Source organism: Schistocerca piceifrons, chromosome 3 (genome assembly GCF_021461385.2).
Source record: "Schistocerca piceifrons isolate TAMUIC-IGC-003096 chromosome 3, iqSchPice1.1, whole genome shotgun sequence".
NCBI lineage: Eukaryota > Metazoa > Arthropoda > Insecta > Orthoptera > Acrididae > Schistocerca > Schistocerca piceifrons.
In genome coordinates, this window is record NC_060140.1 from 238,858,416 (window position 1) to 238,885,908 (window position 27,493).

General features: G+C 38.2%; 1 protein-coding gene across 2 annotated transcripts in view; it reads left to right on the forward strand.

Annotated features, from left to right (window-relative positions):
- Window positions 1-27,493, forward strand: part of LOC124788152 (ribonuclease 3) — a 239,843-nt gene that overhangs the window by 137,052 nt on the left and 75,298 nt on the right. For both annotated transcript variants that reach the window (XM_047255299.1, XM_047255301.1), the window contains one exon: window positions 23,747-23,907. In XM_047255299.1, coding sequence (XP_047111255.1) covers window positions 23,747-23,907 — 161 coding nt within the window. The remainder of the gene's footprint in view (window positions 1-23,746; window positions 23,908-27,493) is intronic.

Genomic DNA, 27,493 nt, shown 5'->3' on the forward strand with positions numbered 1-27,493 from the left:
TGTGTTAACAGATCAGTATAGACTTGGCCATTGATACCTGTGTCTGACTCTGTGTAGAGTTTATTGTATTTCTACAACCTGACACAGATGTTATCAAACTGTATAAGTATGTTTGTATTGTTCACCAATTGGGATGAAGAAGCATTTTAACCTCGTTCTGTCCATTTAAATCCACCAGTGTTGCATCAGAGCTGAAATGCGCTAATCATAGTACATTAGCAAAAGCATTCCGTTTCCAGTTCTGCACCGTGATTTTAAGTAGAAGGGAATCTTAATTTGTGCCATTGCAGTGCTCTGCATGGAGGGTGACCGGTTTGTTAACTAGCTGTAGTTACAAAATGAGACTGTATAATCAGATGATTTGCTACAGAGGCAAAGACTGTGATGCAGGCTCTGTTTATCCCATCATCTGTCATCCATCCCCACAACTTGTCTAGAAATGAATCTTTAAACATGAATACCAAGGTTTAGAAAATTGCAAGAAAACACTGGACGCATAGCTGAAACTTAATACCATATATCCTTAAAATCAGTCATAACAATCCCTAACAATCACAGATCAAAACTCATCCACAATCAGACATAATTCTGTCAATTACAAATTTATCAAGATGGCTGCCAACAATAATATATTCTGGCAGTTGCATCCAAAACTGCCACAAAAGCTAGTTCTTCCTCCTTCAAGGTTTCTATGGTTTTCAGTGGTGCTGGATATTCCCTCTGTTCAGCAGTCATGTCAGTGTAATGATGACTGAGGTTTCATCTACACTGCTGCATTCCAACAGAGGATTCCATAAAAGGCAGTTGATATCTCTGTATGTGTGTGTGTCAGCTTTTGTATACCACTGTCACGTTGTACTCCTGATGGCAAGGTGCTCATCTTGCCCCTCGACTCTTTAGACCTTTCAGGTTAGTCAGCCTGTGTAGAGAATGGTGATCCATCACAACAGTGAATAATTTGGCAAATAAATACAACCTGAACTTGTTGATTGGCAGGACAACTGCAAACCACTCTTTCTGAATGCAGAGTAGTTCATTGCAGACTTTGAGAGTACTCTGGAAGTGTAAGTTATCACCTTTTCAGCACCTTCCTGAATCTGTACTAGAACTGCGCCTATTCCAAAACCAGTATCATAGCCTGTATGGATGACCATAGTTGATGATGTTACATCTAGGGTGCCCACAGTGAAAATACCCTGGTGTGTTGTCCTCCATCCTCCAATTTTCTGACCGAGCAGAATCACTCAGTGGTTAGCACACTGGACTTGCATTCGGTAGGACAACAGTTCAAACTCCAGTCTGGTTATCCTGATTTGAGTTTCCCATGATTTTCCTAATTCACTTGAGGCAAGTGATGGGATGATTACTTCAAAAGGGCATGGCCACTTTCCTTCTCCATCCTTCCTTAATCCGAGCTTGTGCTCCATCTCTAATGACCTCACTGTCGATGGGAAGTTAAATGCTAATCTCCACCTCCTCCAGTTGTCTGTTTTTCTGTGGGGCATTATACTTGGTGAAAAGGAGTTGGTTGTACCTTCATTTACTGTCATTTGACATTTGCAACAGAAGTTTGAGTTGTCCAAGTCCAATCTTCATGCCACATTTGACTACTGGCACGTCTTCTTGGGCATACTCTATTACTTTCTGACATTAAGGGTTGACATTCATGGTTTTTATCTCTTATGTACTCAGTCCGACATTTCTGGCTGCCATAGGCTGGTGTATCTCTTTCCTTACTACCTGACGTGTGAGAGAGTCAAGGTCATGGTGATCTTCCACAATATCCATAAGAATGACATTCAGCAGTCGGTCCCACCTCTTTCATCCAACTCTTTTCTGTTGTATTTTCTCAATTAAGTGGCTCCACATGATGAACTCCTCTGTAGTGGTGACATCCTTTACCAGAAGATGTTGCTTCATGTTTTCTGCAATTCCTGTCATTAAGTATGAGATTTTGTCTGCTTCTGTTGTATTTGGCTTCATGATATGGGATAGACCAAAACACTCTGTATGAATGACTGTGTCATTTCCCCATTACATTGAGACCTGTTCTTTAATTGTTTGCAGCTGATTGTTGCCGAATGTTTTCTTCTGATGTGGCGTGAAAGTTGTTCTAGCTATTGAGCATCTCTTCACTGTTCTTGAACCACTGCTATGCTGTCCAAGTAAAAGTAAAAATACTCATTTGCCAAACATCTCATGTCATCCCATTTGCTATTTGGCAACTCATTTGATTCCTTTCAGCCATTTCATTGGGTCCTGTCCAGTGTGTCCAACAAACAGTGTCATGTTGAAACCACAATTGAGTCCAAATCCAAAAAAAGGGTCATCAATGAAGTACACTGAGATTATGAATTGAAAGCACAGTTATTTATACAGACATTGAATATTCCAGATTGCTTATATTTATACAGACATTGAATATTCCAGAATATACAAGCATTACAAACATAAGATATTTCAAGAGTATTGCAGAAATGACAAATACTAAATAACAAATAATTGCTGGTGGTTGGGTTTGAACTTGTACCTCCAGAATGCCAGAGAGCGATGCTAACGATTACACCGCACTGCATGCACCACAGCCCATGGCAATATGACTGCTGAGCAAAGCACCAGTCCCATGAAGTTTAGTGAAAACACAATACAAATAGCAGCAGTGTCTCCCCAAAAAACCTGTAAACAGATACCATGTTGACATGTGCACAATTGCAGATACCTGCAGCATGCTGAAACAATACAGTAGAATTGCTCGACAAATCAGAGTCACAGTCGAAAAATTCAAATACGTGCGCACTAGCACAACTTTGCAACTTGAACTTAAAAACAAAAATGACAGTTGATAGATAAACCTGTAGCAACTGGAGTACCAGAACATGAAATGAAAATTTATCTCTGTGGACAATAAACATTGAATGCATGTTATATTGAATGTTTTATTCTAGTCAGTGTATAGTCTCATCTCCTAAAGTATTTACTATTACTCCTGAATATTCTGTTCTAGTTGTTGTTGTTGTTGTTGTTGTTGTTGTTGGTGGTGGTGGTTGTGGTCATCGTTGTCTTTAGTCCGGAGACTGGTTTGATGCTGCTCTCTGTGCTACTGTATTCTGTGCAAGCCTCTCTATCTCCAAATAACTACTGCAACTTACATCTGTTTGAACCTGCTTACAGTATTCATATCTTGGTCTCCCTCTACAATTTTTACTCCTCCCCCCTCCATCTCACTCTCTCCCCCCTCCCCCTCCCCCCCCATCTCACTCTCTCCCCCCTCCCCCCCCCCCTCTCTCTCTCTCTCTCTCTCTCTCTCTCTCTCTCTCTCTCTCCCCCCCCCCCTCCCCCTCTCCCTCTCCCTCTCCCTCTCCCTCCCCCTCCCCTTCCAGTATTAAGTTGGTTTTCCCTTGACATTTCAGAACATGTCCTATTAACCAAACCCATCTTTTAATAAAGTTATGACACAGATTTCTTTTCTCCTGTTTTCTTCAGTACCTCCTCATTAGTTACATGATCTACCCATTTAATCTTCAGTAGCCTTGTGTAGCACTACATTTTAAAAAACTTCTATTCTCTTCTTGTCTGATCTTTGTATATCACCCACATTTCACTTCCATACAAGACTAATTACTTCAGAAAAGACTTCCCAATGCTCAAATCTTTATTCGCTGGCAACAAATTTCTCTTCTTCAGAAACACTTTTCCTGCCATTGAGACTCTACATTTTATATCTTCTCTGCTTTGGTCATCATCAGTTATTTTACTGCCTAAAGAGCACAACTCATCTGCTACTTCTAGTGTCTCATTTCCTAATGTAATTCCCTTAGCTTCGCCAATTTAATTTGACTACATTCCATTATCATTGTTTTGCATCTGTTAATGTCCATCTTAGAGTCTCCTTTGAAGACACTGTTGATTCCATTCAACAGCTCTTCCAAGTCCTTTGCTGGCTCTGGCAGAATTACGATATCATTTGCAACCTCAAACTTTATTTCTTCTTCCTGAACTTTAATTCTTCTCCAAATTTTTCTTTGGTTTGCATCCCTGCTTGCTCATTGTACAGATTGAATAACATCAAGGACAGACTACAACCCTGTCTTACTCCCTTTTCAACCATGGCTTCCCGTACAACAGTTGTCTGGTTTCTGTACAAGTTGTAAATAGTCTTTCACTCCCTGTATTTTACCCCTTGTTTATTAAGGATTTCAAAGAGTACATTCCAGCTAATGTTGCCCAAGCTCTCTGTTAGTCTACAAATGATGTAAACATAGGTTTGCCTTTCCTTAACCTATCTTCTAAGACAAATCGTAGGGGTCAGTGTTACTCATGTGTTCTTCCATTTCTCTGGAATCCACACTGATCTTCACAGAGATCAGATTCTGCCAGTTTTTCCATTCTTCTGTAAAGAATTGTTTTGCAACCATGACTTATTAAACTGATACTTTGGTAATATTCATACCTTTCAGCACTTGCTTTCTGTGGAATTTGAATTATTACATGTGATGTCTGAGGATATTTCACCTCTCTCATACATCTTGCACAACAGGTGTAAATTTTTGCATCGCTGCTCTCCCCAGAATATCAGTTGTTCTGACGGGATGTTGTCTACTCCCGAGGCCTTGTTTCAACTTAGGTCTTTCAGTTATTCTAGCAGCATCATGTCTCCCATCTCATCTTCATCTATATCCTCTTCACTTTCTATTATATTGCCTCCAAGTTCAGTTGCTTTGTATAGCCCTTTTACATAATCTGACCACCTATCAGCTTTCCCTTCTTTGCCTACTACTGGTTTACCATCAAAGATCTTGGTTTTCATACAGCTGCTTCATTTTTCTCCAAAGATCTCTTTAGTTTTCCTATAGGTGGTGTCTACCTTTTCCGTAGTGATATGTGCTCCTACATCCTTACATTTATCTTCTAGCCATTCCCCTGCTTAACCATTCAGCACTTCTTGTCAGTCTCATTTTTTAGATAGTTGTATTGCCATTCGCCTGCTTTGTTTGCTGTCTTTTTTTTTTCTATTTTCTCCTTTCACCAGTTAAATACAACATCTCCTGTGATGATGATGTAGTAGAAGTAGTAGTAGTAGTAGTAGTAGTAGCTTTATTCATCCATAGATCTCTTTTTACAAGGATATAGGACATGTCAAAGTATTTACAAATTTATATCAATTTAAAATAAGCTAATTCGTATAGACATATATTTACAGACTTATAGTTAGAAACAATCATTAGATTTACTCCTGGTATACAATACTTTTTTTTTTTTTTTTTTTTTTTTTTTTTTTACAAATAACTTATTAAATAATGTAATGCCACAGTGTTCACTCGTGTCTAACTATCAGTCATCAGTCACTGCATGCACTATACACACATTGTTTCTTAAAACACACACACACACTCTATATCTCTCTCTCTCTCTGTCTCTGGTGATCTCGGGGCCATTTTCTGTACCGCAACTTCCCATTTGCTATCCTGAAAAACTGAGTCAGCATCCCTCCATAGTGAGATGTTAAGCTCAGAAAGAGGGAGAGGTGATAGTATTGTGCTATGCATAGCTTGGGGTAAGTATTTCTAGAAATGAAAAAAAGAAGGAAAAAGACATAAAGTGAAGGTGTTACTTGGAATGTTGGATGTTTTATTATTATTATTATTATTATTATTATTTATTTGTACAACAATTTTTATCAAACCGCTACTCTCTTTTATCTAAGTAATCCTTCAGTCTTCAATAAAATTCTTCAGGGTATCAGACCGCATCGTCATAATTTAAAATGCGCCAACGTTTCGGCCAGCGTTGCAGCTACCCTTCATCAGGGCCTTACGTTAACTGCTAAATGAACACACTTGGTCCCTTAAATAGCTGCACGAGAAAACCGGTTGTACAGTTTTATTCCTTGGTACAAAATGCTATTTTGAGTTTTATGTTTATTTTTTCTTGGTAAGTGTAAGTTGAGTCTATCTGTTGTTGCATGGTCATGGACAGAGCTGTTTGTGCAATGTTATTTTTGATATGTACAACTGACTGGTAAATGTATCCACATGGAGCAGTTAAAATCCCCAGTGTTTTGAACAGATCTTTACAATGAGCTCAACTAGTATTTTTGGTTATTATTCTTATGGTTCTTTTCTGGAGTTTGAAAATTGTGTTCATATTTTGTGCATTTGTTCCCAAAAACGAATGCCATAGCTAAGAATTGAGTGTACATATGAATAATATGTAACTAAAAGACACTGTATGCTACACACTGATGATAGGATTCTAAGGGTGTAACATGCTGATGACATTCTGTTTGCAAGTACCTCCGTATGTTGACACCACATCAACTGAGAATTAATATTCATTCCCAGAAATTTTTCATTTGTTACACTGTCTATAAAGGTTCCATCTACATTTAATTTAACATTGTCATTTTTCCTCTTCATACTGAAATTCATGACATTAGTTTTCTTTATGTTCAATGTCATTTTATTGCTTATTGACCAATCATAAACTTCGTCGAGAGTTTCATTTGCTTTCTCGGCAAGGAGTTCTCATGTTTTCTCAGTGACTATAATATTGCTGTCATCAGTGAAGAGAATTTTTTCACCATGAGTGACACCACTGGGAAAGTGATATTGATGTATATCAGGAACAGTATTGGTCCTAATATGTTACCTTGCGGAACCCCTATATTAATCTATTTTGGTTCTGATAAGTGTTTTACTAAATGTTTAGATCTATTTGAAGTATGTGTTATCTCTACTCTTTGTACCCTATCTGTTGGGTATGATCAAAACCAGTCATTAGCTACCCCTCTTATTCCTAATGCTTCTGGTTTATTTAATAGAATCTTGTAGTCGACTGTATCAAACGCCTTAAAAAGATCCAAAAATATGCCTGTGACACATTCATCTTTATCAAGAGCATCAGGTACAACTTTTGTGAATTCTACTATGGCTGATGCCGTATTTTTGCCACTTTTGAAACCAAACTGTTATTCGCTTAAAATATTGTATTTATTCAGGTAATTCATTAATCTGTCTTTCATAATCGCTTCTATTACTTTTGAGAATGGTGACAGCAGGGAATGGGCTGGCAATTTTCAGTGTCTTCTGTATTACCTTTCTTAACCAAAGGTACAACTCTTGCCTGTTTTAACTGCTCTGGAAATGTCCCTGATGTGAAGGATTCGTTTATTATATTTATTATGGAGCGTTGTATAATCTCTATGCATAGTTTCAGTACACACATTGGTACTTCATCAAAAACCTACTGACTTTTTATTTTTTAGTTTTTGTACAGTTTTATTGACTTCATTCTCTGTGGTTGGGAGTAACATCATTGTATTTAGTGCAACATTATTTACAGGTGTTATATTTTTGGGGGGGAATTTTTGCTGTAACTTCTCTGCAATACTAGAAAAATGCTCATTTACATATTTTGCTAAGTGTTGTGGATCTTTTATTACCTTATCCTTCTCCCTTAGCAGTATGTTATTCTGCATTTGTTTGCCTCTCCCCATTTCCTTTTTTATAACATCCCAGACTGCTTTGCTTTTATTCTCTGCATTATATGTTTTTTGTCATTAAATGACTTTTTTGCAGCAATCAGCACCTTCTTATAGATCTTTTTGTATCTGTGATAGAAATTTAAGAATTCTGGATCATTGCGGATCTTTTTCATGGAACTGAGGTGTTTAAGTGTTTGGGATGAGTTCTTAATACCTGCTGTTATCCATCTGTTTTTGTGAGATGTTGATACAGACATGCATACTTTTGGAAAATGCCTTTTCAGAGTTCAATTTAAACAATGTGGAGAATTTAGAGAATTTCATATTCACATTGGTTTCCTTATATTCTTCATTCCAGCTTTGTTTTTCTAGTTCTTTTGAAAAATCTTTTATTTTGATTTCTGATATATGTCATTTGTGGGCTTGTAGTTTAGGGAATGATTCAATGCCTGATTTTACTGTTGTTATTTGACAGTGATGGTCTGATAGTCCTAGACCTTTTATAGCTACATCATATTTTTCCCTGTCCATATTTGTGGCCACATGGTCAATTACTGATGAAGTCATCGTCGTAACCCTTGTTGCACTATTGACCAATAGGGACATGCCAAAACTTTGAAGGATGTTTATGAAGGTGCCGCTGGATTCATTTATGATATTAGTGTTGATGTTAATGTCCCCACACAGAATTATGTGACCTTTGTACTTGATGCTTTATCTAGAACTTCTGTTAACTTATTGAAAAAAGTGTCCACACTACCACTGGTAGTTCTGTACATACACAAAATGATTAATTTCTTACTAATATCAAGCCCTGTTAATTCAATAGCTGATATTTCAAAGTGTTTGTCTTCTGTTACTGTACTGAGGTCTTGTTTTGTTTGAACTGTGTTCGTTTTCTGATATAAGTGTATGATCCTCCACCACTTGAAGTAGTTCTGCAGTAAGAGTTTGCCTTTTTGTACAATGATAATACTACATGTTGGATTTTTGTGTCTCTGCACTAGTGCTCAGTAATACAAACTACACTGCAGTTCAGAGATTGGAGCTCAACTTCTAATAGCTATATTTTATTTTTTATTGATTGCATGTTTTGATGGAAGATTGTTAAGTCTGTGAAATGCCCCTTGTTACTCTTTCCAATGGTGTATTTTTCTTTGTGTCATCTGGTATATGTGATATTTGAGATGTTAAAATCTGTCTTGTGAGTGATTGTTTCAGTATTTTTTAAAGTGATGGAGATACTCTTTAGACAGGGGAACCTGCTGTCTGGATTTATCCTAAAAAAGTCCTACTTTTCCTACCTATGACAACAGGTATTTGACCATGTGTGGCCCGAGATCCACCCCGTATACTTTCATGAATCAGATGTACCAATCTTCCCTTCCCAGTCCTGTTTAGGTGTAGGCCATGCCTAGTGAAACCCCATCTGTTGATAGTCCAGACAGGCACCAGAGAAACCTGAGCAAAGGGGGCTGACCTCAGAGCCATCCCTAACCCCACATTGATTCACCTCACAGCTCCATCAAAGTGTGGTTGATCATGACGGGAACAGCTCGTTGGTGCCATGAGTCAGGGAAGCTATCTTGTCCGGGTTACCACTTATGTCATATGCCCAATCCCTGTCCAAAATGTTTCCCGCTCCACCCACTATCACTACATGGTCCTCTTTTGTAAAGTCCTTACATAAAGACCCTAGGTCTCCTATCACATGACTTAGCCCTGCATTTGGCTTGAAGATACTGGTGGCCTGGTATGCTGCCCCTAAACTTTCCTGTAACTGAGGGCCTACACCTCGCCCATGGCTACTACCTAGCAGCAGCACTTTTAGCTGCAGCACTTTCTTCTTCCTAAGACTAATAGATATTCAAGGATTTCTAGTAGGACTCATCTTTGTAACTTCTTGATTCTTTGCTCCTCTCACTATTTCATCTTCTAAGCTACCCATTCACTCTCCACAGTATTCCATTCCTCTATTGAAGTTAATAATTGCCTGATGCACCCTCTTAGACTCTCAACAACCTATGGTTCTTTCAACTTATCCAGGTCTCATCTACTTAATTTCCAAATTATTTGCAATAATCGATCTGAAACCTTCTGATGTCTCCAGGTATCTTCCATGTATACAACCTTCTTTTGTGATTCTTATACCACGTGTTAGCAGTTATTAAATTATGTTCTGTGGAAAATTCTACAGGCAGCTTCCTTTTTCATTCCTTTCTCCCAGTCCATATTCACCTACTGTTTTCTTCTCTTCCTTTTCTTACTATCGAATTCCAGTTCCACATCACAATTAAGTTTTTGTTTTTGTCTGCCTTAACTATCTGAATAATTTATCTCATCATACATTTCTTCAATCCCTTCATCTGCAGAACTAGTTTACATATAAACTGTAGGACTGTTGTGTGCATTGACTTTGTGTCTATCTCAGGTAAGATAATGTGTTCACTGTGCTGTTCATGGTAGTTACCCCATCTCTTTGATTTTGTATTTATAGCCCTGTACTCACCTGACCATAAGTCCTATTCCTCCTGCGACTGAACTTTGCTAATTCTAACTATATCTAACTCCACACTATCCATTTCGCTTTTTAAATTTTTATCCCACCGGCCCGATTAAGAGATTTAACATTCCCCAGCCCACCCTGTAGAATGCCAGATTTGTTTCTCCTATTGACAACATCCTCCTGACTAGTTCCCACCCGGAGATCTGAATGGGGACTATTTTATCTGTGGAATATTTTACCAAAGAAGATGCCATCAGCATTTAATCATACACTACAACTGCATACCCTCAGGAAAAAATATGGCTATAATTTCCTCTTGCTTTCAGCCCACCGGCACAGAAAGGCCATGTTGGTTGATATAGCAAAGGCCAGATCAGTCAGTCATCAAGACTTTTCCCACCAACTCAGTCATCCAGACTGTTGCTACTGCAGCTACTGAAAAGGCTGTTGCCCCTCCTCAGGAAATGCATGTTTCTCTGGCCTCTCAACAGATACCCATTCTTTGTGGTTGCACTTACGGTACGGCTATCTGTATCATTGAGTTGAGACATGCAGTTGACCCCATCATGGCAAGGTCCCTGGTTCTTGGGGGGGAGGTGGGGCAACACCCTTTATGTATTCATAGAATTTATCATTATGCAATGGTGCTGAACAGTCCTGTGTGGCCAAAAGAGTCTTCTAGTAGCATCCATATAAAAACTGACATGTGGCTAGCATTCACAACTTGTGTAGAATTCCAAACTTGCTGAGAACAATGTCCCATGAGAGGGTTCAACAGCTTTTCCAGATGTTTTCAGAAATCATACATTGGTGAACATATTGTGCTTTTGGACATAGTATGAGGCTCACATTTTCATAAGACTATAGAGCCCCAATCTTTTGGATAATATACTGAACATACTTTTGTCTAAGACTAAGAATTCAATAATTGAAAACTCTTTTTAACAGAATGACAAGAAATAGTGTTAACAATAAATATACCTAAGTTCTTTATGTTCATAAATGTAATTCTTATATGTTCCTCAAGCATAGTCATGTGATAATAAAAAAGTAGTAATAGATAAACAGCACCTACAACATTTAATATAAGTGAGGAAGTTGCAGATATTGTTTTAATATTACTGTCTGCTAATTTTATTACATTAATTTGAATAGGTGTAAGCAGAAATGAGATATAGCAATTTAGTGATAGTCAGTTGTTAACAAAATGTTCATAATTAGCTTATTCGGATTAAAGGAGACCGCTTACTGAAAATCAGAAGCATGGTTGTGGTCAGGCTAGTATTGGGTGGACTGTGTGGAGGGGGACAAATGTGAGAGGCAGGAGGACAGACTGGGATGGTTGGCTAGCAGCTTGGAGGGAGGAGGCCTATTTGCCAGCTACAGATTTGGGAAGATGGGGTGGCAAATATAGGGACTGTTACGATTGTAGCAGCCAGTGGAAGCATCATATACTGAAGGTGACATAAGTATCTGAAGTGAGAGGGGCTGGGTGGACAGTGGAAGAGGAAACTGTTGGTTGGATGGTGTGGGGATAGTGGATTACCTGAGATTAAGGCCAGGATAATGACGGGAGCAGAGGATATGTCTTAAGGATAACTCCCATCTGCATAGTTCAGAGAACTCGATGGTGGAGGGAAGGATCCAGATGGCTTGGGTTGTGAAGCAGCCATTCAAATTGAGACTATTGAGCTCAGCTGCAACTTCGCTCTGAACAACAGTGTGTCAGTGGCCATTCATCCGGTTGACAGATAGTTGGTAGTCATACCAACATAAAAAGCTGTGCAGTGTTTGTAGCATAGTTGTATATGACATGGCTTCTTACACAAGTGACCCAGCTTCCGATGGGGTAGGAGAAGCATGTGACAGCACTGGAATAGAAGGTACTGGGTGGGTAGACTGGGCAGGCCTCGAATCTTTGTGTGCCACAGGGCTATAATCCCTATGGCAAGAGTGTTGGGAGTGGGAATGGTAGGGGAATGGTCTAGAATGTTATGTAGGTTGGGTGGGTGACAGAACACCACTATAAGAGAGGTGGAAAGGAACTTGGGTAGGATGTGTCTCATTTTAGGGCAAGATGAGAGAAAATCAAAGCCATGGCGAAGGTATGGTTCAGTTCTTCCAGTCCAGTGTGATGAGGGGGCACTTTTTCTTAGCTGAATCATGGAGTAGTGGGAGGATTGGGTGCATATAGGATATGGCATGGGAAATCCGTTTGTGGATTAGGTTTGGAGGGTACTGCCTGTCTGTGAAGACCTCTGTGAGGCCTTCAGCATATTGGGCAAGGAAGTTCTCGACACAGTAGATAAGTCATCCAAGGGTAGCTACACTGTGTTACAGGGATTTTTTGATGTGGAAGGTATGGCAATTGTAAAAATGCAGATGCTGTTGGTGGTTAGTGAGTTTAATGTGGACAGAGATATGGATGGAGCCATCAGAGAGTGGAAGTGCCAGGAAGGTGGCAGGTTAGTTAGAGGAGGACTTCGTGAAGAGGATGGGAGTAAAGGTATTGAGGTTGTAAAGGTATGTGAATAGGTTGTTTTGATCCTGAGTCTAGATCATGAAGGTATCATCAGTGAACCTGAACCAGACTGAGGGTTGGGAGTTTTGGGAGGCTAGAAAGGTTTCCTCTAGATGGCCCATAAACAGGTTGGCATAGGAGAGTGCCATGTCCATTGCTGTGTCGCATCACCCAGTATCTCCCTGGACTGGAACAGTTGAACAATATCTTTCACCAGTGCTTTGATTATCTCTCAACTTCCACTGAAACGAGGGACATCCTTGCCAAAGACCCTTCCCTCCCCTCCTGAAGTGGTGCTGTGTCATTCATCCAACTGCACAACATCCTAGTCCACCCCTATGCCACCCCAACCTCAGCCCCTTATCGCAGGGATCATATCCCTGTGGCAGACCATGGTGCAGGACTTTTCTAACCCACCCATCCAGCATATCCTACTCCAATCCTGTCACAGAGTATATCCTATCCTATCAGAGGCTGAGTCACCTGTGAAATCAGCCATATCATATCCAACTCTGCTGCAAACACTGCATAGCTTTTTATGTTGGTATGACTACTAACCAACTGTCCACCAGGATGAATGACCACTGCCAAGCTGTTGTTAAGAACAAAGTTGATCACCCAGTGGCACAACATGTGGCTGAATACGACATGCTCAATTTCAATGGCTGCTTCACAACCTGAGCCATCTGGATCCTTCCCTCCAGCACCAGGTTCTCTGAACTACGCAGGTGGAAGTTATCTTTACAACACTTCCTCCACTATTGACAGCTCAATGCCTGTGCTTTTGGGTGAGTGGTCTCCTTTAGTCCAAAAGTATTTGCTTTCTACAAGAACTTTCATACAACATTTATTTCTCATTATTTCTTGTATACCTTGACTTGTTCCACATCTCTGGAGGTTGTCATCAATAGAGCAGTGGAGAAGTTGGTCTTCAGCAGCTTGGCTTTATTGAGGATTAAGCAGTTCTCCTTTTGTTCTTCGTTACTACTATTTGAGAGAGACTCTGAATGAATGGGTGCTCAACACCACTGGTGATTTGAGATTTTGATAATCATTTTCGCAGGTATTGTAAATTTGAGGCCATTGGAGAAGAATGATATTAATTCATTGAATGCATCCTTAAAGTTATTTTATATCCTTATGTTAAGTGTGTCAGTGCTTTCCACATCCATTTATGCAGTCGCTGGATTTGAATTAGCTGTCCATTTGACAAACTTAATGATTAGGAGTCGTTTCCATGTATCCATTTCTACATGTTGGCCAATAGGCTGCAGGTAAAGTGCAAGTGATGGGTGAAAAGGGTTCTTGTATTCATGTTAATCTCTTTCTGTTGCTTGCTGCCCCACATAACTGTTCCAAATCCCAATTTTGTGGTCAACCTTATTTAAGTTTTCTCTAGCTTTTCCAAACTCTTTCTGAGCAGATAGCAGAATGGCTCTTTCTGTAATGATGTGACTAGGTTTTTCTCCACTCTTTAAAAGCAAAATGACCGATGGCCTTTGTAGTCTGGTTCCTTCAACCCCCACAAACCAACCAACCTAAAAGCAAAACATGCTTTAAATTTCTGGAGCTATTCCTGCTAGTGTGAAGCTAGATAGTAATTTAAAAGAAAGATGCAAGAAGAATGTGACCTTGTTCCCCTGAAGCACCTTCTTCACTTTAAGTTCACCATCAGTGGTGTGCCCGTTTACAGTCTGATATTGTAGGCATGCATTGTGTTTTCCATCTGCTGAAGTAATTTTCAGTTCAAAAGTTGTGTTGCTGGCAGATGATGGAGGACAGTCGCTTTAATGATACCAATTTATATTCAGGTCAGTAAAGCTGTTCCTTTTGTCAAATAAAATCAGTCATCAGCTGCACAAAAATTTTTATTTCACTTTAGCCGGATTAGGTTTCAACAGATTAATCTGTCTTCTTTAGAAATTTGATACAGGCTTAAAGCATAAGTAAGCTGACATCAAATAAGAATCAGATGATAAAGATGAAGAATGTCTGAATTAATGAAACTATATGCAGACTGAGTTGGTCTGAATTGAGAAGTAATACAAATATCACTGCTCCTTAATTTTCTGAGCCAAAAAATTGAAATATAAAGCAGAAAATGGATTCGTCAGCCATTTAACTTCCCCTACTGGGTAAAAGCCTTCCGTTGACTCTCTCACATATTACAGTCTTCTGCTACACTTGTCCACATTACTTCTGATTTTGTTTTTCTTCTAATAATTCTTTTCATACATGTCTCCATATTTCATTGAGCAAAATTCAGTTAAAACTGGCAATGTGCAATGATTATAAAATTTCTGTTTGAGACACATGAGAAACTTACTATATTTGCCCAACTATAAGATGACCCATTTTTTAAGAGGCTCGTTGAATAAGTTTTATTTTTAACATATTTTTGACAAATCCAAATTACAGAATGTTTATTGATGTAAAGAATCTGCTTAAAAACTTAGCATTGTACCTACTCCAAACTTATGCCACTGATTGATTTTTTACATTTTGATACTAAAAAAAGAAAGACAATCAATAAAAATAAATGGTTTACTTTAATTTTTATCTTCACTTTTTGCTTATTATGTGTGCCAGTCTCATGCAGTATCATTCTTTTTAATCATCATCATTATTGTCATCATAATCTAAGCCTACTGACATTTTCTTCCTTCCTGACCTGTTCCCATATGTATGCCATCCTTTGAACCATCAGTAGCATTGAATATGCAGCCTTTTTTTTAATGGTCTTTTCATGATAGATTCACTTGAGATTCATCATATTGCCTAACTCATCTTTGAACGTGCCCTGTTGGAATTTTAAAAGCGAAAATCTCCTTAACACACGTCACCACTCTTATGCATCTGCCACTGGAGTTGGTTGAGTTTCTCCATAATGCTTTTACACTTATTAAACATGTCCCACTCCTCACTGGATCTTCAAAACATCTTCTATAAATCTACCTTATTAAGGGTCTCTGGGTGGCAAGCAGTATTCAAGAACCAGTTTTGCAAGTGTAAGTGTCTCTTGCTTCATGGATGAGATAAATTTTCTGAAGATTCTTCCAGTGGATCTCAGCCTGGCATTTGTTTGCTCTACAGTTAGTTTTATGTGGTCATTTCACTTTAGGTCTCTCTCGACAGTTACTCTTAGGTATTTTAGGGTTTTTATTGTTTCCATTGATTTTTTTGCAGTATGAAATCAAACAGTAATGTAGCTGTTTGCTAATTTATTCACAATGCATACATTGATTTACACATCAGCTGTCTGTCCCTGCATCAGTTATCGATCCTCTTTCCTGTCTCTCACTGCTGTTCTATGACATTACAAACTTCCTAATGACAGCAGCATTTTCTGTGAACAGCCACATGGAGCTTACGGTGCTGTCTGCTTAACCATTTATATATAGTGTAAACAATAACAACCCTACAGAACCTCCTGTGAGCACCCCCGAAATTACCCTTACATCTGTCAATTTCATCCCATTAAGAATAAGTTGACTTTTTTTTCCAGGAAGTCCTGACTCCAGTCACATATCTAGTCTGCTGCTTTGTAAGTTTGTATTTTATTCACTAAATTACAGTGTGAAACTGCATTTAATGCCTGCTGGAAGTCAAGGAACACAGTAATATCCTGGCCACTTTTTTCTACAGTGCTCTAGGTTTGAAAGATAAACGGTGAACTGTTTACCACAACATATCTGTTTGTGGAACCTGTGTTGATTTTTATAGAGGAAATTTTTGTTCTCCAAAAATGTCATAATGTGTGAGCATAAACCACATTCCATAATTCTACAATTGACTGCCATCAGTGATCTTGGCCTACAGTTATGTACATTTGTCTGACAACCTTTCTAGAAAATGACCTGAACTTTTTACAAATTGCTTGGTACCATTTGTTGCTCCAGTGACCTAAAGTTAATTACTTCTAGAAGTAAAGCAAATTCTTTTGTGTTATATCTATAGAAATCCCTAAGTATCTCATCCTATCCAGTGACATTCCCACTATTCAGCTAATTTGGTTTATTTCTATTCCACAATCCCTTATCTCAGTATTTATAGTAAGGACATTCTGGCAGAAAATATATAAATTAGGAGTAGCAAAAGTGTTGAGTTGTCAACAGGTACACACCAAAGGGAATGAAAACTTTGATAGCTTTTGGAAGAAACCCTTTAGTAAGCTAGTTCACACACACACACACACACACCCACACACACACACACACACACACACACACACACACACACACGCACGCACGCACACACACCTACACTGCCATCTATACACACAATACCAGATACCAGGATTTCTGTCCAGGCATGTGGTCTGGGGTGGGATAGGAGTTGTATCGGGGAAGGAGGGGGATGGGGAGATATAGCTATTAGTTAACAGCTCAAAGGGAGGCAGCAGGTGTGGTGGCTAGGAATGTGGGAGAGATGGCAGGTGCATGGGCTAGGCATGAGATACATGGGTACCAGAACCACTGAGATGCAGCACAGGAAAGGTGGCATGGACTGGGAAGCGGTGACAGGACAACCAACTGGGAAACTTAGATAGACGGTGGGGGACAGTTGTTTAGTGGACATTGAAGGCAGGAGAATTATGAGAGAAAAGGATGTCTTGCAAGGATAGTTCCCATGTACATAGTTTAGAAAAGATGGTGCTTGAAGGAAGGATCCAGGTGGCATAGATTGTCTAACAGTCATTGAACATGAGCTTGTTGTGCCACTGGGCGGTCAACTTTGTGCTTGGCAACAGTTTGGCTGTGGCCATTCATTCTGGTGAACAGATGGTTGACTGTCATGCTGACATAAAAGGTTTTGCAGTGATTGCAGCAGAGTTGGTAAGTGACATCGCGGCTTTCACAGATGGCCCTGCCTCTGATGAGTTGGTATAAGCATGTGATAGGACTGGAGGCAGAAGTGCTGGGTGGTTGAATTGGGCAGCCTTGCATCTTGGTCTTCCACAGGGATTTGACCACTGTGGTAAGGGCTTGGGAATGGGAGTGGCATAGGGATGGACAGAGTTTTCATTCTCTTTGGTTTGTGCCTGTCGATAACACTTTTGCTATTCACTGAGTGGTCTCCTTTACTACAACATTATCACAATATCAGTCATTTCAGCATTCTTGCAATGATTGAAAGGAGAACTAAATTACAATCTGCAGTGAAACAATTTCGGAAGTCCGAGTTCAGTACTTCTCCTTCTCTCTGTCATCTTCCATTTTGGAGGCAGTGTGGTTTGTCAGTGACTGACTATATGATTTTGATCTGCTTACTAATTGTACATACTACCAAAACTTCTTGGCATTTTTTAGTCAAATCAGTTATCATAATTTTACTTTTAGATTCATTTAACGCTTCTTCCATTGCACCCTTATGCCCACTTTGGCCTCATTCAGGTTTTATGTGTCAAATAGTTCATGACTTTCCTTAAATCTCTGATGCAATTGTGTTTTTTCTTTCATAGCAACTTTCTAAATTAACTACTGAGCCCCAGTGCTTTCCTGCTTCTGAATGTTGCTCAGCACATATTGTTCTAAGACCCATTGTATGATGACACTTTTGAATTTTACTGATTTTTGCTCTGCATCTTTGATTTCAGAGCTGAATATTTGCTGTTCACTACTTAGAGACTCTATGGTTTTTGTCCTGTCACTCTTACTGGGCAAGAATATTTTACTACCTTCTTTAACATTTCTTGTAACCCATTGATGCCATAACAGCTCTATGATCAATGATGCCCTCCTCTACATCAGCTGATTCAAAAAGCTTAGGTCTGTTAGTTATTTGGAGGTCTACAAGAAGAGGTTTTCTAACTATCTTCTTGAAAAACACTCTCATATGATCTCTGTCTCTGCCACCAATTTTAATTGCCTTACTTTCCTAGTCTATAACTGCAAAACTGAATCACCCACTATTACAACAGTGTGATCAGGAAACTTGATGGCAGTGTTCTGCCATTTTCTCCTAAGTGCTATGTTACTATAGCTCCTAAAGCAAGTGGTCTATAAAAATATACAATTATCAAGTTTCATTATGTCTCCTAGATCTGTTATCTAATGAATCAGTTGTAGTTTTATTGAGTGTTTTTAGAGGGTGCACTCTTAATGTTGAGTGTCAACAAGTTGTTAATCCTTCCATTACACTAACAATTACAAGTATTCATTGTTTTGATGAGCAGTAGTTTACATCTTCTGATGTGACTGCCCCTCTGTAACATTTAAAGGTTCAGCTCTAGCCATATTTTGTGCTGTCAAGTGAACAAGAAAAGCTCCAACAACAGAGTGCAAAAAGTCACATATGTTTAGGTAATTTTCAATTGTAAACCAATAGATGCCTGTGCTTGATAAGAAGCAGCAATTGTAAAAATATGGTTGGATTGTATAGTAGGTCTCAATTTCTGGATTATGACTACGTAAACATGTTGTTTCACAATTCATGTTACATACTTACACAGATTGTGGAGGAGACTTAGTAGCTCAAGTTTTGCATTGGATCCAGCGTCCAGAAATGTCATACAAAGACTCTACAGAGCATTGGAGTTATAGCCAGCAACGCTTGTAAATGTACTATCTACAAGGTAATTCTGTGATGATCTTACAGACTCTCAAAGATGATGGAGAAAGATAAATGTATCAATTTGAGATAAGGTTCTCCACACTGGGAACGAATGCATCAGAACTTATAAGCTAAAACCATTCTCACACCTCTGACAGTGGAATACGTGTACTGGTACTATTGTTGCTAAGACTTTAGGGTAGAACTTTCAGAGGTGGTAGTTTGGATCCAAACAAGAAAAAAATGTCTAGTAGTTATGGGCTTAAAATTGCGTACCTTAAATGTTACAAGAACTTGTTCAATAGAGGAGATGTGTTTCACACTAGCAAAGATGAACAAGTGCTCGTAGCTCTTCAGGTATGCTTTTTATAGACCATATTTACTATACATTTTTTCTTGTCGTGGTCCATACTACTACCTCTGAAAGTTGCATACCCTACATAATTAGCAACAACAGTACCGTTACAAGTACAGAGGTATCAAAATGTAGAATGTAACTTTCAATTTGTTCATTTCTGAACCAGGGACCCTTGCATCAAATTGATACATACAAATTTATCTGCAGGTTGACGGTTGTTTGATACCTGCCTGCCATTCACGTAACGTATCTGTGGTGTACAAGTGGCCACCTTTGGATTATACCCTTCTATTCATCCTGTTTGTAAAGCCTTTCTTTTGTGTTATCTGATAGACTTGTTGAAAAGGAAGGTTTAGGTTGTGGAGGAAAAAAGTATTTCCTGTCACACAGCCATGAGAAATTGGTCCAGATGGGAAAAAAGGCAGGCCACTTAACAGAGCTGGTATTTATAAATTAGTTATCGCAACCAAATATTGCGAAGAGTAAATGTAGCAACTTACCAAACAATGAGGCATTCAATGGTTCATAGTCACACATACAAGACTGAAAAAATTACTAAGATCTCTCTCTCTCTCTCTCTCTCTCTCTCTGTGTGTGTGTGTGTGTGTGTGTGTGTGTGTGTGTGTGTGTGTGTGTGTGTGCGCGCGCGCGCGCGCTTGCACTGTTTATATCTGACCCAGGGTTTTCCAGTATAATAGTCACCATACTTCAGATATGTTGACATTCACGTTGCTTCCACCATAAAAGTAATAATGTTTCCATTTCATTGAGCACATCACTCATAGTAAACAGTAAATAATATATAGTTCATGTTGATTAATTCGAAGAAATAAGTGTGTTTTGCACAAAGCAATGAACAAACTTAAGGCTGCCATGCAAACATGATAAAATGAAGTCAGTTATTTTGTGAGAATTTCTGTGACGGTATTTGTGACATCTTCTTTGTGAAATGTTCTTACTGTTATTTTTGCAATAATCAGTTAAAAAATGAAACCTCCAGCTAGGAATGCATGCACCAGCCCTTTCATTCAGGGGTACTACTCAATATTGAATATGTATAAGTACCATCAAATGGGGTCAAATTGGCAGGTTTTGTACTTTAAACATAAGTGTTTCTGAAACCAATAAAATTAATATATTTATTTTTCTTTCAGAGCATGGATATTGAGCTATAATAATAAAATTTTTGGTCTTTATTACCTTTTGCTCTGACAGGTTGGAAAATGTGAAAAAAACTGCATTTGGCCGATTGTCTGTTATATGATAATTGTGAATTGTTTATGACTCTGGTGACTTTAATTGTTCTTAAGCTGTATCAGTAATTGAGCAAAAAATATAGCATAATAATGAAATGTTAGTACTAATTTCGGAGTAACACACAAAGAAAGTGTAAGGACGCAAAAAATGTGATCCCAACTCTGCTTTTGAAATTCTGAAAAAACTGTGTCTTCATTGTACGCTAAATCATGACATTTCAACTTCAGAAGAAAAATCCCCCCTTCATCCAAGTATTGGGTTTGATATTTTTTTACATCAACTGAAATCTCAGTAGTGTCTGTATTTTCATATACAGGCTACACAAAATGCGACTCATTTCTATAAAGGAATGTATCATCTAGCTGCCATTAACATTTCATAAGAACTTTCTCCCCATGGTGTTTCACTGTCTTCTTGGAGCAGTATTGAACTAGCACCCATTCAGATTGATTTGGAGTTTTGATCTGGAAAGACTAGAGAAGGAGAATGAAAATCTAATGAAATTTTTATAAGCAAAGATAAGACTGTTACATACAGCCACCTCTCATACTTCATTATCAGTTTCATCATCTCCGCCAGAGCTGGAAGACTAGCCCTGACACAAGTTCCTTCGACCCTTCTCAGTAGCTGAAGTACCACCTTTGGACTCATGGAACCGTTTTCCACTGGAGTGTCCTTATTTGCAATAGATCTTTCTGGAATTATATTCAGTTTCTTCTGTTTCACTGATGTGGTGCTCCTCCTGTTACTCTGTCTCAGTTCCTTCACTCTTCAACTAGTGTAGTGTTAACTACATTCTTTTCATCTACATCATTGTTATTAGGATCAGTGCCAAGTAGTGCTGGAAATCTCTGTATTAAGTGGGTGAATACCACAAACTGAAAACCCACTTATGGCATTCTTCTTAATTCTGGTTTCTCCTGCATGCAAAAGTCCCTTTTCAGTGACCAGTAAAGCTAGACTTAATTTGTTCCAGTCTGTTACTCTTGCTCTCCAGCATTTCGTGAGAGATACAAAGAACAAAATGTCCAGAGGTTGACAGAGATGTGTTGCATTAGGTGGCAAACATGCAAATACTACATTATGTTCTTCGTAGGATTTCTACATATCACCAATAAAATTTGATGACAGATTATTAAAACTTTTCATCCCTCAATTAATTTTGCATGAGGCAAAAATACTTTCTGAAACCAGTGAATGAAAGTGAGAGTTAAACTAACAATGATTGGAATGAAAAGTAACATGACCCTTTTGAGCAGCATTGCTTTGTGCAGAATACAGCACCTTTTGGACTTCCTTCACGCTGGGAATCCCACATATTGGCTGCCTTATATACACCGTGAGGCAGCAATGTTTCACCTGCTGCTAATATGCACGTCATAATAGTTACCAAGCTCTGAGTGGTTCACTAGATTGTCGGGATATTTGACAGCTCTTCTGAAAATAAGTTTCTTTTTTCTGGGGTCATAATTCTCAACATAGTTAAAAATGGCATTGGAACTTACCCCATCCAGTGTTTCTGTAAGTTTGTCATGGAAATCTGACAATGACTGGTCCACTCCAGCTGTAGCCCTCTTTTCCTCAGGTTGCAAAATTGTGAAATCCCATCAGTAGAGCCTCCACTTCTTTTGCTCTAGAAACTGGCTGACAATCTTCTGTTCTATCAGAGTTCTTTTGGAAATTTTATACACTATGCTAGCCTAGTTAATATTTATTTTTCCATTTAAAATTTCTGTGAGAGACAGTTCTAAGATTTCCATGCTATATTTCTTCAATTTACATGATTTACATTTGGACATACACGGCATTTTCTCACTATAAACTCTTACAATGCCAATTGTTTGTGGCAAATTCATAACTTAACACACAGACAATTGCAACAATGTCTTCCTCACTCCACCACTAGGCTGTTATAGACAGTTGTTATTGCATCCACTGTGCGACATTGTTGCTACATTTGTTATGTTACATTCTTGACACATTCATGAATGTTTCTTCACAAAAGACCAGCTTGAGAAAAGATGGTCAAATTCATCGCGTTTCTCATGTGATCAACTTCACCCTGATTTCACCAAGAATTTGCTAAGTTTTATTTATGTGACTATAAAAGGGTAAGTATAATAGATTAACCTTTATTATTACTCTACTTGCCATTGACAAGGGTCAAAGCACAACATACATACCATGAGAAACATCATGAGTTATTTTGTGTCAGTCACATGCATAAAAATCTCCAGTCATTAAAAAAGTTTAAAAAAACAATCCATCTGCCAACAATTAGTATTCAGAAAGAGGTTAGGAATGCTATATGTTTAGCCACTGCACAATTACGAACTTTTGAACAGTAAGTATAATAACTAAAATAAAAGAATTTTCATTACCAATATGTAGTTGTTTAAAATAAAATATTTTTGAACTTTTCGGTCAACTTCATGCCAGTGATCAACTTCACTGTGGCAATAAAAGTGTGTTACATATTGTATAGTGTGTGTTCACAGGCACAGTTTCATAAAGATCATATTCACAAAATGTAACAAATATTCTTTGTTAGATCATAATGAGTATATTCAAAGATAACTGGAAAGCTCAAAATGACATGTGCAAAGTGACCCAGCATGCACAGGAACTGGAATATTGTTTGTGATTAATGTACCTTCTTTTCTTTCTCTGTGCCGCCCCCCCCCCCCCCTTTTCCACCAACACCAGTTCATTTTCTCCTCAAAATTAATGTTATTAAGTAAATCAAATGTTTTGTGTGTCACACAGCACTACACAATATATTATATCGACCATAGTTTCTGATCATTGTTTATTTCCTGTGTATATTCAATGATGATCAGATTCTCATGCCTCATTTCTATGTATTTTGTTGTCTAAGGCCCCTTATAGTGAACCTTTATCTTAGCTTGCTGGTAGATAGATCATTGATGATTTTCTTTGTTGTGCCATGTATATATTTTCACCAAGCATTTAATTTTTTCTTGTTAATAGTTTATATGTTAGTAGGTAGTTACATCCCAAAGCTAATTTTTAATAAGATGATCATTTGAGCAATTTGTATGTTAACAGGGGCTTCAGTACTGCCAAGTGTTTTGCCATGTGTGTTTCTTTCCTCGTCTGCAAGACTTCATTATGAACCAGGACTGGAATGATCCAAAGTCTAAGCTACAACAGTGTTGTCTCACCTTACGCACCATGGAGGGAGGGGAGCCTGATATTCCTCTTTACAAGTAATAATATTTTATTATTTTGCTTAGAAAAATTATTTTTGTGTACAACAAGTTTTAGTGCCCTTTTTATCCTCATGATCTTTTGTTTCTCTACTGCTTTCATTTCATATGTGTCTACTGAACAATTTGATTATTCCATAATAAATGGCACAGTGCTTCAGCTGAAATGGCCATTTTTAAAAAAGCTGTTTCCTTAGTTAATTTTGGCACATGTTGAAATCAGATATTGAAAATAGCTGCACAGTAAGGGAAGATTTAGCTGTTTTAGAAAGCTTTAGCTCAAGTCAAGAAAGGATGAGAAGTGAAGTCCATTAAAATTCATGAGTCAGAATATAAGATAGTGGTTAGCTATTATGGTTAGTAATATAACAGAAAATTTCTTTTGAGCTTGAAGAAATATTATGTGAGGACACAACAGTCCATCACAGATAAAGAGGAAAATAAAAGTATCATAATGATAGGCATAGTGCAGTGTCTTTGATTAAAAAACCAAAAGTTACGGATTCAGTGTTCAAACCCAGCACTGCTTACATTCCAAATAAATGTTATCAGCTACGGCAGCTAAAGATGTCTGGTATAAGGAGTCACCCTGATTCTGCCAACAATCATCTCTAAAGAGGGTGGAGAAGTGAACAGAGGTTAAGTGCACATTCTTGTCCAGGTGGGAAACTGTCCCTAAAGGCAGAAGAATTGACAGAAGGCAATGGAAACCAGTGCATTAAAGAGACATCATGTGTATTCACAGGAAATGTGGCCTTTAACTTAGAAAGTATTATGTTGATCCTTCCATTGGCAAAAGATTCCAGATTAGTACTATGTTAGAATCCCTAAGTGAGGACTGATGAGGGGAAGTTTGAAAGCATCGCAAAGAAGTTATTTGGAGTTTTCTTTATGCTGAATCTCTTTTACCACCAATCATTTCTGTGTGTTGCAAAGTGGAATGTCATAAATCTGAAAATGGTAGGAAAAACAGAAAATCCGGAAACAGAAATGGAAAGGTTAAAGTTAAATGTACGATGAGTCAGAAAAGTGAAACAGAAAAAATATATCTGCGGAGATAAACAGAGTAATATACGTAGTATCAGAAAATGATATAAGGGTAATATAATTCGTTATTAATAGAAATGTAGAGCAAAGGGTGAATTAATGTGAGCAATTCAATTATAGGATTATTCAAATGAGAATTGAAACCAGTCAACATCAATTATACTGTAGTAACAAACAGAAGATGATGAGAGAGTATAGAAAGGAGCTAAACAAGTAACTTAGTATGTAAAGGGAGATGAGACTCCAGGTATCAAGGGGGATTGGAATGCTATAGTGAGTGAAGGAATAGAATACTATATTATGGGGGAATAGGGGATCAGCAATAGAAATGAGAGAGGAGAAAGACTCCTTGAGTTCTGCAATAAAGTTCAGCAAGTAACAGCAAATACACTGTTCAAAAACCATGGGAGGTGGTGTACTTAGACTCAGAGAGACATAAAAATACCTGCTAGATGAGATCCTGTTGAGACAGATATTATGAAATCAGATATTACGTTGCAAGGCTTACCCAGTAGCTGAAGCAAACTCAGATATTAATTTGATAATAATGAAGAGAAGGCTGAAGGATAAGAGACTCATCAAGAACAATGAACACACAAATAAGTGCAATACTGAATTACTGAGTAGCGATTCTGTGTGTTCATAGTTCTTGGAGGCTGTGGACACTGTTATGCTGACTACCATAATAGTTCAGTTGAGAAGTAATGGATATCTCTAAAAAGGGTAAACACAGAAGTGGAGTTGACAGATATAAGCATGGTAATGATAACTGCGAAAAAACTGTTCAGGAAAAGAAAGGAGTACAGTAAGACAAGAAACTTAGGAATAAAATCAATAGAAAGTGCAAGGAAGCTGAAGTGAAACGGGTGGGGGGGGGGGGGGGGGGGGAAGGTTCGGAAATCAGAAGGGAAATGATTGGTGGTAAAAGAGATTCAGCATATAGAAAACTCCAAATAACTTCCAGAGAATTCAAAAGAAAAGCACCAACATTAAGAATGCAAAAGGAATTCCGCTGTTACATTATACTCACAGAAGGCGGTATCAGTTGATGAAAAGAGTGCTCTGAAGAAAAAAAGCAAAAGCAGATAAACATGAGAAATATCATATTATCAGCACCATAATTCATGCATCCAACTATCTAATGAAAGTAATATACAGTAGGTACTAATCTGAGATGAATACACTGACACAGGAGAGGAATTGTGGCGTGTTGCATCAAACTTGTCAGCAGAATGATGATCCCCTCCACTCACCAATGTGAAAATGGGATGGAGGTGAGTGACACATGAAGCCTGGCAAATAGGTAGAGAATGGACCGTAAAAGTTCTTTCCTGGATTCCAAGAGGTAAAAAGAGACACAGCTGATGATCGAATGAAAGATGGTAGGTGATATTTGAAAACCTGCAGAATTGAAGCCGAACTGTATGGCTGTAGACAATAATGCATGGAAATACCTAGAGAACACCTTTATCGAACACTGGATGTCAAGCAGCTCACAGTGGCAATTAGTATGATAAAAATGAGAGGATACCAAATGAACAAATTGAAAGTCAAACTAGACATCTGAGCCAGGAACATATTGCTAGAGTGTATTGATGAATGTTAGCAAAGGTGTAATAGGCACTTCTTTTACATCAGGCAGCTTTAGTTCCTGGTGCCTTATCTGTCGAAGCTGTCATAGGTCTTGCAAATATCTACAGTTCTCAGAATGCATTGACATTTACCACATAGTGTTTGACTGGCTATCCATGTACTTTCTCGTTTCAGGCAAATTCCGGGATGGTTCCTTTGAAAGGGCACGGCCGATTTCCTTCCCAATCCTTCCCTAACCCGAGCTTGCGCTCCGTCTCTAATGACCTCGTTGTCGACGGGACGTTAAACACTAACCACCACCACCATGTACTTTCACTCATTTCAGAAATGTCAATAATCATAGATGTGTGTGTGTGTGTGTGTGTGTGTGTGTGTGTGTGTGTGTGTGTGTGTGTGTGTGTTTTCCCACACTATCCTGGCTTTTTGTCCCCAAAGGCTATGAGTAGCTCATAAAATTCTGTAATTCATTTATATTTTAATAATATTATGATATTTTAAAGAAATTTGCTGGTTTTGTTGTTTTATGCTGTCTTCATTTCATTGTGATAAGTTTACCATAAACATCTGCATTATCTCACACGTATGACAAGCATTACAAAACAATATCAGAAAAAAATTCTGTTGAAATGAATGATCATTTATAACAATTAGATTTGTTGTCTGCTCAATTTTGAGTGACAAGAGGAAGAAAAATGGATAAGCAACCTCTGGCACAGAATATACTTTCATTGTCATGGTTATGCTATGCCATTGTCAAGTACACTAAAGTCCATTTTATTTAATTTATAGTAAACATTTTCCATATCTGTGAGCAAGTAAATTAGTAACCTTTAAAGTTTTTGAGATTATCCGATGTTAAAAACGATTACATTTAGAAACCAGTATACATCTGGAAGATTTTTGAGCTGATGGAAAAACCACACAAGTTGTGAAGATGATCTTGGAC